An 18820-nucleotide genomic window follows, 5' to 3' on the forward strand; every position below is an offset into this window, starting at 1 on the left:
CCAGGCACCTGGTTCCTACCTTTCCTCTTGTGTAAGCTCCCCTGTCTGTATTACCCAACTCATCTGAAAAGTAGCTTGGCTGTGAAGATTGTTTATAAATCATAAGGCGTGGAGACCGGGGCCAGAACAAAGGAAACTCATAACAACAAGGATTGATGCTTTTTTCTTATATCTAAAGATAAAGGGAATTGACATTTAAAGTTCTACTTGTCTTTTATTTGCAATTCTAGAATCCAGCCACACCTCCTGCTATAAAATAGAACTAGTGTTCTGGTGATCCAAGCAGAGGAATATGGCTTCATACACAGAAACGGGCTGAGGAAAGCAGAAACAGAACAAAAGTGGATGGGTCATTTCAAAGTTACTTTACCTGTCAAGGTTAAAGCAAAGGGGATTTCTTTTATCATGACTGCTAAAACTGGCTTGTTTGGGACTTGGCTATTCTCTCTCTCTCTCTCTCTCTCGTCCTTTTCTATTTTCCCTCCTCCCTCTCCTTACCCATTCTTTCCTCTCTTCCTCTTCAGCCTGTCCTGCCCTCCCTAACTCGACTTTCTCTTTCCTCCTTTTGCCACCCTTTTCTTCTTCCTTATGGTTCTGGCCACCTTCTCATCCCCCTTTCCACCCTTTCTTCTTTCCTCCTCCTTGCCTTCTCCATTCTCTTCCTTTCCTGCCTCCCTGCCCCTCCCTCCTCCCACCTCCCTCCCTCTTCTTTCTGTTGGTTCTTCTCTCTGACCTGTTCTTTTCCCTTAGTCTCTCCCCAGCCCTTCCTCCTTCCCCTCCACCCTTCTTCCAACTCCTCCTCCATCTCTTCTTCCTCCTCCTCCCTCCTCCCCAAGTCCCTCCCCTCCTATCTCTTCTCCCCGCCCCTCCCCATCCCTCCTCCCCTTCCATCCCTCTTCCCACCCCTCCTACTTCTTTTCTCCCTCCTCCCCCCCCGCCCCTCCTTTCCCTCCAACCTTCTTCCCATCCTTCCTCCTCCGTCTGTTCTCTCTCCTCCCCTTTCTCTGCCTCCTTCCGCTCAATCCTCCCTCTTGCCCCCGTCTCCTTGGCCGCGGTGGCCTCTGGGAGCTAGAGGAGCTCACTTGGCTCCGCTCGGCTCCGCTCGGCTGGGCGCAGGGCTCGGCTGGAAAAGCCCGAGGGGAAGTGGCGCGCGCGGGCTTCTGGGAAGCGTAGTCCGGCGCAGTCCGCGCAGGCGCATTGCGGCCAGGCGGGCCTAGCGAGCGCGCTCATTGTCCTGGCAGAGCGGCGAGCCGGTAAGTGTGGCTGCGGGCTCCCGCCCACCCTTTACCTGTGCCGGGGGCCGTACCCTGGCCCCGGGTAGGGCACAGCCTCGGGGAGAGGGCGTGCAGGCCCAGGTACGGGGAGTGCAGGGCTGGGTGCAGGTCCAGGGCATGCGGGCGCAGGGGGGGGCGTGCAGGCCGGGACCGAGGGGCGCCTGGAGCGGCTGAGCGGCTGAGGAGAAACTGAGGAGAGGCTGAGGGGCTGAGGAGAGGCCTGGGCCAGGCAGGGAGAGGCGTGCCTGGGTTGGAGGGAGGGAAGCTGCATGGACACAGGGCCATCCTGGGGGGAAGGTGGCCTGTGTGAGAGGCAGGCGGTGCGGATCATCCTGAGGATGAGGCTGAGCCTCGGTGGCTATTGTGAAGGTGTCTGTGTGGGTCTGTGTGTGTGTGTGAGACAGATGGTGTCCTCCTGAGGGTACGGCTGTGTCTCTGGAGATGGTGAGTGTGTGTGTGTGAGAGAAACTGCATGTCGTCCAGAGGCCGGGTCTGGGAATGGATGTGAATGTGTCCGTGTGTGTCCATGTGGGTTATGTGTGGTAACGTGTGTGTGTGTGTGTCCCACTTCTGCAGAGTCTTGGTCTCTCTGTGGAGCTGTGTCTCTCCGGGTCTCTGCCTATGCACGTGTGGTGATGTCTCTGAGTGACTGCCTGTGTCCTTGTCTTTGGTGGTGTGGGTGTGTCAGCCTTGATCTCTGTCCATGGGTGTCTCTGTGTGGTGTGAGGGTGCCGTCTGGGTGTCCACTGTGTCTGGTCTTTCCATGCATGTCTCTTGGCTTGAATGTAGGGGTGTGTCTCTCCAGGGTCCAGTCCTGTCGGGATCTTTCCCTATCTCTGTGTCCACCTGTGTCTGAGTGTTTCTTGATGTTTGCGTGTGACTCTGCAGAGGTGGATGCATCTGGGTGTGCCTCTTCCAAAGACTGTATGCCTGGACAAGGGGGCCTAGCAGAGCCACTACCTTCTCACCCCACACTTCTCCTAGTCTGCCCGCCCACAGTTCCCTGGCTTCTTCCTGCCCATAGAAGGCTCTGGAGGCATAGGGGCCTGGGAGTGACAGGGGCAGGGTGGAGGAGGGGAAAAGGAAGGCCGTTTCTTCTGCCTCCCACAGGATCTTCTTAAAGGGGAATCAGACTCCTAAAGGGTCTCTGTGCCCTACTCTGTTCTGACCAAGGAGAGGTTGATTTGTTCACAGAATGTGTTTGCAGCCAGTGCTGGCCATTTATAGGTGTCCCAGTAACTCTGAGGTAGGGACCGTCATCATCCTTATCTTACAGACAGGGAAACTGAGTCTCAGACTAAGTGACTCACCCAAGGTTACCTCAGGCATCCAGGTTCCACAGCTCCCACAATTAACCACTAGACAAATGGGAGATCCCTTTTTTCCCTTTCCGCTCAGCTGACACAAGGTTGCAGGATTTTCCCTAAGGGAATCTCTGCTTGGAAACAGTAGAAATGGAAGAAAGGAAGGAAATGCTAAAAAGCTCAGAGGAAGAAGAATCCAGATCTAAGGCCAAACCAGGTTCAACAGTCACTGGCAAGTACTCTTGGACAAGTCACTTCCAGGGCCGCTGTATGATTTTTAAGGGTACTTTGCCTTTATGGACCTCTTGCTCCATTGGCTTTTTAAAGCACTAAAAGTTACATTTTGTTATTTCATTAATAGGAAGACAAATGTAGTCTAGGCTGGATTAGATCTTTTCTTATGATTTTTAAAGGAAATTAAGACCTTCCTACGTGCCCCTAAAGGTTTCATGGGCCCCAGGCTCTGTGCCTACTGGGTAAGTGGGCTCTGGTCACTGCTGTGGTCTGGCAAAATGGGCCAGTGTTCTTGACATCATAGGACAGGGGTGAAAGTCAGAGACCACTGATCTGCAAGGAATATATTTTTTTAAATTAAATTCTGTTTCAAAAATGTGTATGGTGATATGAGGTTTCTACACCCAGGGAAACAGTTCAAAGGAAGATAAAGAAAAAATAATTAATAACCCCTACCCCTTTCTCATTCCCATTCCACGCCCTCCAGATACCAACCCAGCCTCATTCCACAACCTTTCCCAGGCTGGAAAACGCTGTACAGATGTGTCCACATCCACATGGGTTGGTTTGTTTGTTTCACAAAGGGGCTGAAGTTATGCATAAAACTGGGTAACTTGCTTTTCTCACTTAGTGAAACCACAGACATGTCAACAGATGCAGAACTAACTGCTTCACAGAGGCGACCTGATACTTCGTACTATGGAGACCCTACCATTGATTTGATTCCTTTAGTAATTTTATTAATTTTGTTTTCAGGGTGTGTTTTTTTTTTTTTTTTTTCCTCTAGAAACAATGCTGCCATAAATATCTTTTTTTCCTGTATGTAATTTTTACACGGAGCTTTATTGGTGTGGGCAGATTCCCAGGAACAGGGTTGCTGGGTTATGGGATTTGTGTATTGCCCGCTCACTTTACAGAAAAATGTTGAGCGACTCACATTCCCTCACCAGTGTGTGAGAGGGCCTGTTCCTTTGAATCCTGGCCAGCACTAGAAGTTAGCTCATCTGTTCATTCAGCTTGATGTCTAAGTGCCTCCTGTGTGTTAGACATTGTCCTAGATGTCAGAAATATAATCTAAAAGTGATAATCCCTGCTCCCTGGGGGCTTCTATTCTCATGGAGGGAAGACAGATGACAAACTTGAAAACAACTATTTAAAAAAAGTCTGTTGTCAATAGTGGTTTGTACTGCAAGAAAATAGAGGGGGAGAGAGTTGCTGCTTGAGGTCAGGTGATTGGGGGTGGAGGACTTCTCCAAGGAAGTAACATTGGAGCTGACCAGGAAGTGGGGCTAGTCATGGGAAGAGCACTCCCTCCAGAGGGAACAGCAGATGCAAAGGCCAGGGTGCCTGGGGCCAAGCATGGGAGAGGGGAGTAGAGGAGATGGAAGGGGAGAGGCCATCGGGGCACATTGTAAGGGCTGTGTGGGCGGCAGTGAAGACTTTGAGTGATTTCTAATGGTGGGGGAAGCCAAGGAAGAGTTTTGAAGAGTTTTAACCCAGAGGACGTTTTCACTGAGTGATTACTGTGGGGAAAAGAGAGGTCAGCCTATTACTGTGTTATTATAGATAGAAGTAAGTTTAAGAGACTCCATTTGGCTCTGTATTTGAGATGCTGTTAATCTGTGACTCTACCCCCAATCTTGTCCTTGCTAGAAAACATCGCTGTGCTAATTAAGGTTGAAAGGATTTTGGGCTGTAAGGAATGTGCTTTGTTAGGCAAATGTTTAAAGCCTGCTTGTGGTCGAAGGTCAGTAAAAGAAAAACATCTGTCTCCTGCCCGATCCTGGGAAAATGGAACATCTTACTGCTGATTTACTCCCTTATCTTTTTGGCAATAAATACTGAGGGAACTCAGAGACCGGTGCCAGTGTGGGTCCTCTGAAAGCACAGCACTGGTCCCCTGGGCCCCGCTTTTCTTTCTCTATACTTTGTCTCTGTGTCTTTATTTCTTTTCTCAAGTCTCTCGTTCCACCTAGTGAGAAGCACCCACAGGTGTGGAGGGGCAGGCCACCCCTTCAGATTACAGTTGGCCGGGTGTGGTGCCTGTATACAGGCGTTAAGTGGTAGGAACCCCAGGCCCACACCTTTGTGATCCTTTTGTTCTACAACAGGGCTTCTCAGCCTCTACACTACCGACCTTGGGGCCTAATCATTCTTTGTTGTGGGGCCCGTCCCCTGCATATATGATGTTTAGCAGCATCCCCGGTCTCTACCACTAAATGCCCATAGTATTCCCCTGCCAAATTATGACAATTTGGCAAATGTCTCCAGACTTTGACAAATGTCTCCGGAGGGGGCAAAATTGTTCCTGATTAAGTACCAAAGGCTTCTGCCAACTTAGCCATATATATATACCCCACTACAATTAAAATTACTTTTCACTTGTGGAAGTTGGGGCCATTTGGCCTAAGAAAGGCTCTTCTTTGTCTTAGTGGTTCTTACACTTTCAGAGGTGTCAGAATCTCCTGGGAAACTTGTTTAGAAATACTGATTCAGGGGCCCCACCCAGGTAGTTTGATTCAGAGAATCTGGGAGGGGGGGTAGGAATATATATTCTGAGTGATATTTTAATAAGCATCCCCAGTGATTCTGGTACTTTGAGCTAAAAGAGTATTGTGTTGGAGAGGACTGAGGTTTTTCTGGGTGATCCTGAAGGGTTGGAGATGGAGAGAGGCATGTTTCTGTTTATAGCAGAAGAAAAACTTATTTCCAGTCAGAGGTGTTGGTGGCACGGGTAGTGAGCCCCCTGTCACGGGAGAAGCCAGGACTGAGCCAACATGTCTCAAACTCCAAGAATTTGCCCTAACCTGTGCCATGGATCTTATTTTTTTACTTTGCCATTTACTTGAATTGGCTCACTGATTTTTTTTTTTTTTAATTTAAATCAACTTAGTTTAAAAGGGCATTCTGTGTGACTGCTGTAAAAAGAAGCTGAGTTTTGCTGTAAGAAGGGAAACAAACATTAAAACAAATAGAAGTAAAGCCAGCTAGTTCTAATGAGATATTATGGTCACCCTAAATTTGGGTCCTGAACCCTGCTTTTCTTTTTAATTTTAATTTTTAATTTTTGTGGGTATGTAGCGGGTTAGTATATTTATGGAGTACATGAGATATTTTGATACAGGCATACAATGTGTAATAATCACATCAGGATAAATGGGGTATCTGTCACCTCAAGGATTTATCCTTTGTGTTACAAACAATCTGATTATACTTTTAGTTATTTTTAAATGTATCATTAAATTATTATCGATCATAGTCACCCTGTTGTGCTATCAAATACTAGGTCTTATTTATTCTTTGTGTGTATGTGTTTTTTGTTGTTGTTTGTGTTTTTTGTTGTTGTTTGTTTTGAGATGGAGTCTCGCTCTGTTGCCAGGCTGAAGTGCAGCGGCGCCATCTTGGCTCACTGCAACCCTTTGTGTTTTTTTAATATCCATTAGCCATCCCCACATTCCCCCCACCACTCCACTACCCTTCGCAGCCTTTGGTTTCTTTATCTTTCTAGTCTCTATCTCCATGAGTTTAATTGTTTTAATTTTTAGCCCACACAAGTAAGTGAGAACATGCAAAGTTTGTCTTTCTATGCCTGGCTTATTTCACTTAACATAATGACCTCTGTGTTGTTGCAGATGACAGGATCTTATTCTCCTGCTTTTCTTTTGTTTCAAGGGGTGAGTGAGGGGTTGCAGGGATGTTAAGATACCTCTCCACTTGAGACTTTGTCCTGAGCTTGTCAGGAGAACTGAAAGAGAACTGAACCAAGCTGCACTTTTCCAGGCGAATCTGGCTCTGAGAGCCCCTGGGTGGAAGTTCCTTACACTCATATCTGCTAGTTGAACCTCATGGTAACCCCATGAAGTCTGGGGGAAGTGCCCAAAGAGGCCACAGGCGGTTTTGGGGCATCTCAGGGGGCCTCAGTCCAGCACTCACACTCAGGGAGGGATCCGGGCAGGGCCACTGGGAGAAGGCAGGGTGTCCGGTGGCCCTCAGCAGCCTGCGGGAATGTGTGTGAGTGGATGTGTGTTGACTGTATCTGTAGGAGTGTGCATGGGAGTGCATTTGTGAGGCATTGTAGCCTAGTGGCTAAGCGTGTGGACCCAGACATACTCTGCCTCACTCCAGTCCCAGCTTTGTAATCTTGAGCAAGTGGTTTAATCTCCTTGGGCCCCAGTCTCCTCATCTGTGAAATGGGTGAGTAGACATAGTACCTACCTTCCAGGATGGTTAGAACATCAAGTGAGATACGTTCAAGTACCCTACATGCAGTAAGCCCTCTAAATACTCACTGTTGGTATGTGTGTATGTGTGTCTGTCTGTCTGTCTGTCTGTCTCTGCTTATCTCTCAGTGTGTGTGGTTTGTCCCGTCTGCATATGTGAGGCCAGCCTAGACCTGGTCTCTCAGCATGCCTCCGTCTCTCTTCTCCCTACAGCTCTGTTGGCCCCCTAGGCCTGTCTTCCTGTTCACCGTGGGCAGCAGAGGGATGGCTGCTCAGCTGCTGACTGATGAGGCACTGGTGAGTCATGTTGCCCTGTCACTCTCCTTTCCAAAGGCTGGATTCCTGCCTTGGGTGAGCCTTTGCTGCTCGAACCCTCTCCAAGGCCCCCAGTCCCATCTTCTGGGGCTGTGTCTGTCCTGATGAGGAGGGCTGTGCTTACAGATGATGCTGACCCTGGCTGTGGGGTCAGTTGTGGGGGACAGGGTAGCTTTGGAATAGCCAAACTAGCTCTCTGGACTCTCAGGAGACACAGGTGGGCACCTGTGGGAAGTGGTGGTTTAGATATGTGACATTGAGTGAAAAAAACTCATGCAAGACCATGCTGGATGTGTCACCTTTAAAATAGCAGACACACTAAATGCTCCTTGTGGATGCCTACATGTGTGACAAAAGTACAAAAGCTTATGGGAATGAGGCCCACAAATTCACCCATGATTTTACCCCAAAAGATAATCACTCTGGAATGTTTGAGTCTGGCTAAGCAATTTTAATATTAAAGATTGCTTTTTCATCAGAGATCTCATCCTCAGCATTTCTCCACATCATTAAAAACTCCTTTGTAACATCCATCTTTTTTTTTTTTTTGAGACGGAGTCTCGCTCTGTGGCCCAGGCTGGAGTGCAGTGGTGCGATCTTGGCTCACTACAAGCTCCGCCTCCCGGGTTCACGCCATTCTCCTGCCTCAGCCTCCCGAGTAGCTGGGACTACAGGCGCCCGCCACCTCGCCCGGCTAGTTTTTTGTATTTTTAGTAGAGACGGGGTTTCACCGTGTAGACCAGGATGGTCTCGATCTCCTGACCTCGTGATCCACCCGTCTCAGCCTCCCAAAGTGCTGGGATTACAGGCTTGAGCCACCGCACCCGGCCTAACATCCATCTTAATGACCACATCAAAGTGTTGTTCAGTGGCCATACCCTGGTTTACTTAATGGTTCCTCTGTTGTTGGACCTTTATTGGTTTCCAAGTATTCTTTTTTTGGTTATAAACAGTGTCGTGAGGGACACTGGGCATAAATCTTTCCTTGTGTCTTACATGATTTCTTTAGGAGCAGTTCCTTGAAGAGGAAGATTGGGTTGGGTGTTTTTGAGGTATTTTGATACTACTTTCCAAATCAGTTATGGCAGTAGGTATTCCCACCAGCGTGCCTGAGCAGGTCTCCGCTGGTTTATATGGTTGTTGTCAGGCATTTATTCTGCATGTTGGATATATTTAGACTGGTGTAATATTGTACCATGATAATCAATGATAAATGGATATAAATGATGAAAGCTATAAACTATGAGTCTGATAGGGCACAAGTGGTGCCAAGTGATATCTTTCCGAGTAGCACTGTTTGTATTATTAGTGAAGTTCAAGTCTTAGAAAATGTTTACTGGCCATTTCTGTGGGCAGGGAAATGATCCACCTTGTGCTTTACCAGTCTACAGGAATCTGAGTATGCTTTAAAGACTTCACAGAAGTAAATGTGTGTGTGTAAATATATGTTGCAAATATTCTTCCCAGATTTGCTTTTTGTTTCTTTATTTTGCCTTATTTTTTCATAAAAATATGAAAAAAGCATTTCCTATCTTTTAGTATATGTGCTGCCGAAGCGAGCACAGCATTTCCTATTTTTAAAATCAAATCTGTTGGTTTCTCCCACTGTGGTGTCTTTCTTCATCTTTAAGTTGTGAAAGGGTTTCTCCATCCACAGGTCATATAGCAACTATATTTTCTTCCTTTTGCCATTTATCATTTGAATGTTAACAATGAACTTTTGAATCTACCTGTAATTTATTTTGCTATATAAATGTGTCAGTTGACTTATTTGGGAGCTTTGGTTTATTCTGTCTTCATTTATTTGATAACCTTTGTTGAAGTACACATCACGTACCACAAAGTGTACAATTCATTGATTTTGGGTACATTCACAGAGTTGTGTTAACCATCACCACAGTCAATTTCCGAATATTTTCATCGTCCTGAAAAGGAGCTGAGTATCCATTGGCACTCATTTCCATTTTCCCCCATCAGTCCGCGGCCCCTGGCAACCGATAATCAGCTTTCTGTCTCTATGAATTTGACTATTCTGGACATTTCAAATAAATGGAATCATACACTGTGTGGTCTTTTGTGACTAGCTTCTTTCACTTAGCATAATATTTACAAGGTTCATCTATGTGGTTCATTCCTTTTTTTGAGTGAACAATATTCCACCGCATGGTTATACACATTTTATTTATCCTTTCATCAGTTGATGGACATTTGGGTCGTTTCCACTGTTTGGCTATTATGAATAATGCTATGAACATTCATGTATAAGTCTTTGAACTTACGTTCTCAGTTCTGTTGGGTGTGTACCTGAAAGTGGAATGTTGGGTCTCATGGTTAACTCTGTTGAACCATTAAAGGAACCACCAGACTGTTTTCCTAAGCGATTGCACCATGATGCCTTCATTTTTATCTCATCTGTGATTCTTGCCTCAAATTCTTCTTTTACTTACATAACTTAGAAAGATTTGTTGTTTGTTTTTATTTCAACAGGGTTGGGAGTTTTGGTTTAAGTTTGGTTTTTTAAAAATTACTGCTAGTGTAATTACATCCTGATTTTTTAAAAAATTGAGCCTGTCTGGTTTTAGCTCTTTCGAGTTTTCCCTGTGGTGAAACGGTTTGTGTCATTAGACAGCAAACAGAAAAAGGTAGAGTACTAGAAAAAGTGGCCTTGGACACGTACATGCAGAGAACTCAGAGGCCCTTTGTAGCACTTCTGTCCCAACACGATGGGCTCCCAGACCTGGAAGGCTGTGTTCTGTGTCTCAGCACAACTCTGGTGCCAGTCTGGGCTTGGTGCCTGGAGACTGCTCAGTGAGTAGTTACTGAGTGAATTAGGTGGGTATACTTAGGGAAGACTTCCAGAAGGAATTGTTATATTACAATTTTGTTAAATACGTAAATATAGGGGTGAGAGGGAACTTTTGGAGGTAATGGATCCATTTATGGCCTTGATGGTGGTGATGGTTTCATGGGTGTGTATGCATCTGCTAACTCATCAAGTTATGTACATCATTAAATATGTACAGCTTTTTCTATATCAGTCACACCTCAATCAAGTAGTTCAAATTTTTAGAAAAGGAGGAATTACTAGCTGGACTGCCTGAAAGATGTATTGGGCCAAAAGGTCAAATAATGTCATATAAGGATCTATAGTTGTACATAAGATATATGTTAAATATCAAAATTAAATAATAATAGTAAGAGTCGACATTTGCTGAGGGCTTCCTCCGTCACACGAGGCACTGTGCCTGGACCATATTTCTACACATTTAACCTCATGACCCTGTGGAGGGAGACGTTGTTATCAGGAAGCCTGCCTCTCATATGAGGCTCAGAAAGAGAAAGACGGTTGTCCAAGGAAACATAGCTTGTGAAGGGCAGAGCCAGGATTCTGTCTCGGAGTGTGGTTCCTGAGCTCACACTCTGAACCACCAGCCCAACCACTTTCTATCAAAGGTGACCCCTGAGGCAGAGGAGGCTATCCTGAGCCCAAGCCCTAGAAAGGTACCCTAGGACCATGGAGGGACTAGCCAGCGGGGGTGAGGGCTCCCCTTGGGGTTTAGTTGGTGGTGGGGAGACTCAGTATGCTGGAGAGAGCCAGCAAGCTCTGGGTGTCGATAACAATAGCTGGCAGTTGTTGAGTGCCTGCTGTATGCTATGCACTACCATTCTGAGTGTCTTACATAAATAAGTGGGCAGGTGGGGACCATGGCAAATTGGAGCTCTCTTGCCCCATCAAAGGGCCAGCCACCACTCAGCTCCGGCCTACAGTGGCCAGATATTTTGGTGTTTAAAGAGAAACTAGAAATTCATTTTCTTGGTAAATTGTGGATGTTTTTTTCATGTGAGTAACAATTAAAAACAAATTTGAAACCCCCATGGGGCAAAATAGCAATGTGTGCAGCTAGCTTCAGGCCCAGATACATCTCATATGCGGTGCATGCTCAGAGCTCCCGTTCTTTCCTTGTGCCATGGGGGTTGTACCACTGACTCAGTTCAGAACAGCAGGTCCCTCTGTAGGACACAGTAGGTCTCTCATTACTCACATACCATGCTGTGAGGAAGCCCAAGCAGCCGTAAGGAAAAGCGATGTAGAGAAAAAGAGATGCCCACCAAGGCCTCAGCTGTGCCATCCCTACCAGCTCAAGAGACAGACATGTATGCAAGGAGGCCAGCAGACTACTCTAGCCCAGCTGCCATCCAGCCACCTCGACACAAGAGATGCCAGGCACGAACTGCCCAGCTGAGCCCATCAACCCCAAAATAGTAATAAATCGTTGTTTTTGAGCCATGAAGTTCTGAGATGGCTGCTACCCTGCAAAATATAACTGGATAGGAAATTTAATCTGTGACCGTGGCTCAAGATCTTCATGTGGTAGAGTCATGCATGGATGATGTGATCAGCCAGCAATAATGTGAGATGTGCAGGCCTTCGTCACACGAGGGAGGAGGTCGACTGTCAAGCACCATCCCTGGAAGTAGCTTCAGGATCGCTTGTGATCTATCTGGAAGAGAAGCGCCAGCTGGGACACTCTGCTATATTTATCCAACTGTCTTCTTTATTGGAAAAAGACATGCCATCCATCTCAGGGTCTGATCCAGACTAAGCTGCTCCTTGGCCCTGATGCCGGCTAGATCGGTATTATATGTGGATGAGGCCATCTAGTGTTGGGGCTGAGAGTTGAACTGACTGGGTTTAAAATGCTGCCACTCCCATCTGTGTGACCTCTGTGCCTCAGTCTCCCCCTTTGTAAAACAGATGAGCTCATGAAAGTGCCTACATAGTAGGGTTGTTTTAAAGATTAAGTGAGATGATGTGTGCAGTGGGCTTAGAACAATACCTGGCATGTGGTATATGTTTAATGAACATTAGTTATTTTTATCATTATTTACTAATGAATTAGTATGGAAGAAACCTGGCGCCAATACCATGTCTGTCTTATTCACAGTTGTATGCCCAGTGCCTGGTGCATAACAGGCACTTAATAAATATTGGTCGAATGAATACGTGAAGGGGTGAAGTGTCACTCTATGTGTTTTCAGAAACCATCAATGAACATATTTAGAATATGTCAGAATATGTATTAGATACCATTGATCTAGAATTCCTGTTTAGGGGATTCAGCCATACTTTTCTGGTAGCCCAGAAAATTATAAATTAAAACACCAGTTAAATTTCCTATCCAGTTGTATTTTGCTGGGTAGTAACCATCTCGGAACTTAATGGCTCAAAAAACAACAATTTATTACTGTTGTGAGGTTGATGGGCTCAGCTGGGCAGTTCGTGCCTGGCATCTCTTGTTGGTGGCAGTTGGATGGCAGCTAGGCGAGAGTAGTCTGCTGGCCTCTTTGCTTACATGTCTGTCTCTTGCTCTGGTATGGATGGCATAGCTGAGGCATTGGTGGGCATCTCTTTTTCTCCACATGGATTTTCCTTGTGGCTGCTTGAGCTTCCTCACAGCATGGCATGTGAGTAATGAGACACCTATTGTGATGACTGGCTTCTCCCAGTGCAAGTGTTCCAGGAGGCTGAGGCAGAAGCTGGAAGTCTTCTGTGATCTAGCCTGAGAGTCCCAGAACATTACCTCTGCCAGATTCTATTGGCCAAGCAGGTCCCTCAGGCCAGCCTAGATTCAAGGATAGGGGAACTAGACTCCACTAGTGACGGATTTGAGGCCATTTTCGACCAGTCTACCCACTTACCATTGTCTATCAAAACTGACTTACATTGAAAGAGAGTATGAAAATGGGTAATTTGATCCAGCAAAATATAACTGGATCAGAAATTTAACTGGTGTTTTAATTTTCAATTTTCTGGGCTACCAGAAAAGCACGGTTGAATTTTTACCCCCTAAACAGGAATTCTAGATCAATGGTATCTAATACTTATTCTGATGTATTTAAACCATTGATGGTTCCTGGAAAGGTACCCACATTTTCCTTGCTTAGGCAGCAGGACTGGGCATTTCTGATTCACAGCCCTGAGAGTATGAAAATTGAGAGTATGAGAGTTGTATGCTCATTTTGGGCAAATACTCAAAGCAGGTAGCTTTTTATGTGTCTTCTTATCACATACGATTGCTTTCTCAGGCCTGTTCAAGGTACCATGTAAGAAATTTAAGGATTCCGTCATTTGCTGTACAAACATCTATTGAGTACCTACTAAGTCCCAGGCACTGTTCTAGGACCTGAGGATTCTTTGGTGGCCCAGGCAGACACAACTTCATAACCCCCCCATGAGGCAGATGCTGTTATCCCCTTTTAACAGAGGAGGAAACTGAAGCCTGGAGAGGTTAGGTAGTTGAAGATGTTCACTTTCACATGTTCACATAGCTAGAAAATGGCCAAGCCAGGGTTTGAAAACAGGTCTTTGTACTTCCCAGACATGCCCTTTAGACACTGCACTGTCTTTCAAAACAAAAAACAAACAAACAAAAACACTCACCTCCCTGTATTAGTTGTCTCTGTGTAACAGGTTATCCCCAAACTCAGCTGCTTAAAGCAACAATTATTTACTATCTTACCCAGTTTCTGAGGGTCAGGAATGGGGCAGTGACATGGCTGAGGCTCAAGATCTTCAGTCTTCTCAGGGCTTCCCAGGGCTGGAGAATCCTTTCTGAGAGGCTCACACAGTGGTTAGTGGTGGGACGCCTTAGCTCCTTACTGACATTGGTGGGAGGCTTCAGCTGCTAGTCAGATGGGCCTCTCCAAAGGACTCTACAGGGCAGCTGGTTGCTCCAAAGAGTAATCCAAGGGAAAAAGAGAGGGAGCGTGCCCAGGACCAAAACTGTGATCTTTATAACCTTTTTGTCTTTTTTTTTCCCCTAAATGTCTTATTGTGCTAAAATACACATAACGTAAGATTTGCCATCTTAACCATTTTTAAGTGTACAGTTGAGTGGCATTAAATACTTTCCTAATGTGCAGCACCATCACCATCCATCTCCAGAAGTCTTTGATCTTATAAAACTGAAACTACAGCCATTAAACAAATACTTTCCATTCCCCTCGCCTCCGCCCCCGGCAGCCACCATTCCACTTTCCGTCTCTATGAATTTGACTTGATACTTCATTTAAATCTTGGAATCGTGCAGTACTTTTACTTCAGTGTCTGGCTTCTTTTGCTGAGCATAGTGTCCCCAGGGTTCACCCTTGTAGCGTGTGTCAGATGTTTTTTTAAAACAGGCTGAATAATATTCCATTGTATGCACAGACCGCATTTTGCTTATCCACTCATCTGCTTACGTACACTTGGGTTGCTTCCACCTTTTGGCGAGTGTGAATGGTGAGTGTGCATATAACCTTCCCTTGGAAGTGACACCATACTAACCTCTGCTATATGTTGTTGATCACACAGAACCACACTGGCACAGTGAAGGGGCTACATAAGGCTGTGGATACCAGGAGTTGGGGATCATTCGGGGCTGCCTTGGAGGCTGCTAACACACACACACACATACACACAAAACATGAAAATAGTCACACTGTCACTCTGATACAGTTGCTGTTCACATTTTGACACATTTCCTTCCATGTTTTTCATGTGTGTTTTTTTTCATGTGGTTGAGATAAAATGGTATTTATAATTTTGGAAACCCAGAGGCAACTCTACATGGAAAAGCTCTGCATAATCTTGTAATGAAAATAGCTATATAATTGGCCATGGGGGTGGGCTGTTATTTAATGAATCCCATGCCATGGATGTTATGGTTGTCCAAAGGCTTGCCCATAGAAATAAAATGGAGTGGACATCTTCATGCATGAAGCTTTGCCCAATTTTTGGAGTGTCTTGTTGGGACAGATATAAATAAATAATCCAGAAATAAAATGTCTGAACATTCTAAAGGCATAATATGTATAATAACCTTTTAATTGAAAAAACAATAGGTAAAATGCACCTATTTGAAAATTAGTAAACTGGGAAAATGAATTCTCCCACTTCCTCTCCCCATCTTGAAACCAATGGCATCACCTACTCTTCTTACCAGATACTATTTTGCTTAAGAGCTTTGTTGAGGTATAATTCACATATCATAAAATCCACCTATATAGAGTAGACACGTTAACATCCAGTGCTTTTTAGTTTATTTGCAGAGTTATGCAACCATCACCACAATATTTTTTAAAAATTTTACCACTCCAAAAAGAAACCCCATACCCACTGGCACTCACTCCGCATTTCTCTCCAACCCGCCCTCACCCCTAGGCAACCATGTATCTACCTTCATTCTATTTTGCCTATTCTGGACATTGTATATAAACGAGGCATTGAGGCATACAATATGGATTTTGCCTATTCTGGACATTGTATATAAATGAGGCATACAATATGATCTTTTGTGTCCAGCATCTTTCACTGGGTGTAATGTTTTCCAGGTTTCTTCATGTTGCAGCGTATGTCAGAGCTGTCGTACGGACGAACCACATGATTTGTCCATTCGTCAGGAGATGGACATTTGAGTTGTTTCCACTTTGGGACTATTGCAAGTAACATTGCCAGGAGCGTCAGTGTATAGTTTTTGTGTGGCATTCTGTTTTCATTTTTCCTAGGTACCTACCAAGAATGGAAGTGCTAGGTCATAAGGTAACTTGGTGCTTAGTCACTTGAGGAAATGCCAGACTGTTTTACAAAGCAGCTGAACCATTTTACATCCTCACCAGCTGTGTATTCTTACCAGTTTCTTGCATTCACTTCCATAAAAAGTCTGCACCAGCCGGGCATGGTGGCTCACGCCTGTAATCCCAGCACTTTGGGAGTCTGAGGCAGGCGGATCACGAGGTCAGGAGACCAAGACCACGGTGAAACCCCGTCTCTACTAAAAATACAAAAATCAGCCGGGCGCGGTGGCAGGCACCTGTAGTCCCAGCTACTCGGGAGGCTGAGGCAGGAGAATGGCATGAACCCGGAAGGCGGAGCTTGCAGTGAGCCGAGATCACGCCACTGCACTATAGCCTGGGTGACAGAGCAAGACTCCATCAAAAAAAAAAAAAATCTGCACCTATATAGGCACATATGTATAAATGTCCCTTATTATTTCCTCTTATGGAAATGTTAACAAACTAGACACACTGTTCTGGGCATTGATTTGTTTTTTCATGTAACAGTATATTCAGGAGATCATTCTGCATCTGCAGCTAAGGAGCTGCCCCCTTTTTTTGTTACGGTTGTGTGTATTCCACTGTGGTGGATTCGCTGACCTAATTTAACCAAACCCCTACTGATGGCTATTTGGGATGTGTTCAGTCTTTTAACTTCTTCATCTGATGCTATAATAAACATCCTTACACATGTATGTTTTTGCATGTGTGTCAATATATCTGAATTAGTCTAAAGTGTTCAAAATAATTTGAATATTCATTTTGATAGATTTTGCTAAATGCTACTCCATAGACATTGTTCCAGTCTGTTATCCTATCAGGAGTGTCAGAGAGGAATATTTCAGTATTTGAGTTGGACAGTGTTTCAAGAAGAATGTTGCAGTCAGTATTTGTCCTTTTGTGACTGGCGTATTTCACTGAGCAGAATGTCCTCAAGGTTCACCCATGGTGTCACATGTGTCAGAATTTCCTTCCCTATCAAGTCTGATAAGATTTCATTGTATATACAGACCACATTTTGTTCATCTTTTCGTCTGTGAGTGTACACTTGGGTTGCTTCCACCTTTTGTGTATTGTGAGTGGTGCTGTTAGGAACATGGGCGTGCAAATACAGAGTGCACTTGTAACATTCTAAATTAGATTCTGTCCCTCTCCTGCTCAAACCTTCCAAAGAATGAGTAAGAAGGAGCCAGCTTAGGCCAGACCTGAAGGAAGAGCATTTTGGGCAGAGGGAATAGCTAGTGCAAGTGCCCTGAGGTATATTCGAAGAGAGAAGGAAGGCTGGCAGGGCTGGAGCAGAGCCCAAGGGGCGGAGCAGGTGTGGGGACAGGGTGGGGGTCAGAGGTCAGAGTCAGGAATACACCTTTGGGCACCACAAGTTTTCATTACCTGCCGCTCTGGGTAGTTCATGAGAGGCAGCAGCCTGCAAGGATGAAGACTCGGGCCCTGGAGACAGCCCATGGGGTTCAAAGCATGGCTGTCCCACGCATTAGCTGTGTGCTTTGGTCCAGGAACCTACCCTCTCTGTGCCTTGGTTTCTTTTTCTTTTTCTTTTTCTTTCTTTATCTCCACCTTCCAGCCTCCCTCCAGTGCCCCCTATTGACAGAGCTTAATGGAGAGTAGCTACTAAGGTAGAAACAGCACCAGATCGCTGAATCAAAGCCCGCAGACCTCTGTGCAGAGTGTGGAAGGCGGGCTTTGGGGATGAAAGACAATCATTTAATCACTTTTAAACAGGCATACTATATTATATGTTAGTGCCTGCCTCGTAGGTCTGTTTTAAGTTAATAACGAATCAATATGTGCCAAGCACAGTATCTGTTTCTCAAGGCTGCTGTAAATAAGTACCACAGACTGTGCAACTTAAACAAAGGACATTTATTCTGTCACAGTTCTGGAGGCTGGAAGTCTGTGATCAAAGTATCTGCAGGACCATACTCCCTCTGAATGCTCAAGGGAAGGCTCTGTTCCAGGCCTGTCTCCCATCTGCTGGCAAGTTCCCTGGCTTGTGGCAGCATAACTCCATTCTTCACACAGCCTTGTCCTTGTGTGCATGTCTGTCTCTGTCCATGTTTTTCCTTTCTGAAATGCAAATTAAAACCACAATGAGACACCACCTTACGCCAGCCAGGATGGCCATTATCAAAAAGTCAAAAAACAATAGATTGGCATGGATGTGTTGAAAAGGGAATGCTTATACGCTGCTGCTGGGAATGTAAATTAGTACAACTTCTTTGGAAAACAGTATGGAGGTTTCTCAAAGAACTAAAAGTAGATCTACCATTTGATCCAGCAATCTCACTACTTGGTGTCAACCCAAAGGAAAATAAGTAATTATATCAAAAAGACACCTGCACGTGTATGTTTATTGCAGCACAATTCACAATTGCAAAGATATGCAGTCAACCTGAGTGCCCATCAACCAATGAATACGTGCCCATCAACCAATAAAGAAAATGCGATACACATGCCCACATATATATATCACATTTATACACATACACACATACCTACACACACATACCATTGAATATTACTCAGCCATAAAAAAGGATGAAATAATGTCTTTTCCAGCAACTTAGATGGAACTAGAGGCCATTATCCTAAGTTAAGTAACTCAGGAATGGAAAACCAAATGCTGTGTGTTCTCACTGATGAGTGGGAGCTAAGCTATGGATATACAGAGGCAGACTGAGTGGTATAATAGACTTTGGAAACTCAGAAGGGGGCAAGATGGCAGGGGGGTGAGGGATCAAAAACTACATATTGGGTATAATGTACACTATTCAGGTGGCGGGTGCACTAAAATCCCAGACTTTACCACTGTACATTTCATCCCTGTAACCAAAAATAACCTGTACCCCTAAAACTATTGAGA

General features: G+C 45.2%; 1 protein-coding gene across 2 annotated transcripts in view; it reads left to right on the forward strand.

Moving 5' to 3' along the window:
- Positions 1–946: 946 nt before the first annotated feature.
- ZNF71 (zinc finger protein 71) overlaps positions 947–18820 on the forward strand; it is a 29337-nt gene continuing 11463 nt past the window's right edge. For both annotated transcript variants that reach the window (XM_023184351.2, XM_023184350.2), the window contains exons 1-2: positions 947–1253; positions 7246–7329. Coding sequence is in view for 1 of the 2 variants with exons in the window: in XM_023184350.2 (XP_023040118.2) it covers positions 7297–7329 (33 nt within the window). In the remaining variant the exon portion in view is untranslated. The remainder of the gene's footprint in view (positions 1254–7245; positions 7330–18820) is intronic.

The sequence above is a fragment of the Piliocolobus tephrosceles genome, chromosome 21, assembly GCF_002776525.5.
Source record: "Piliocolobus tephrosceles isolate RC106 chromosome 21, ASM277652v3, whole genome shotgun sequence".
Taxonomy (NCBI): Eukaryota; Metazoa; Chordata; class Mammalia; order Primates; family Cercopithecidae; genus Piliocolobus; species Piliocolobus tephrosceles.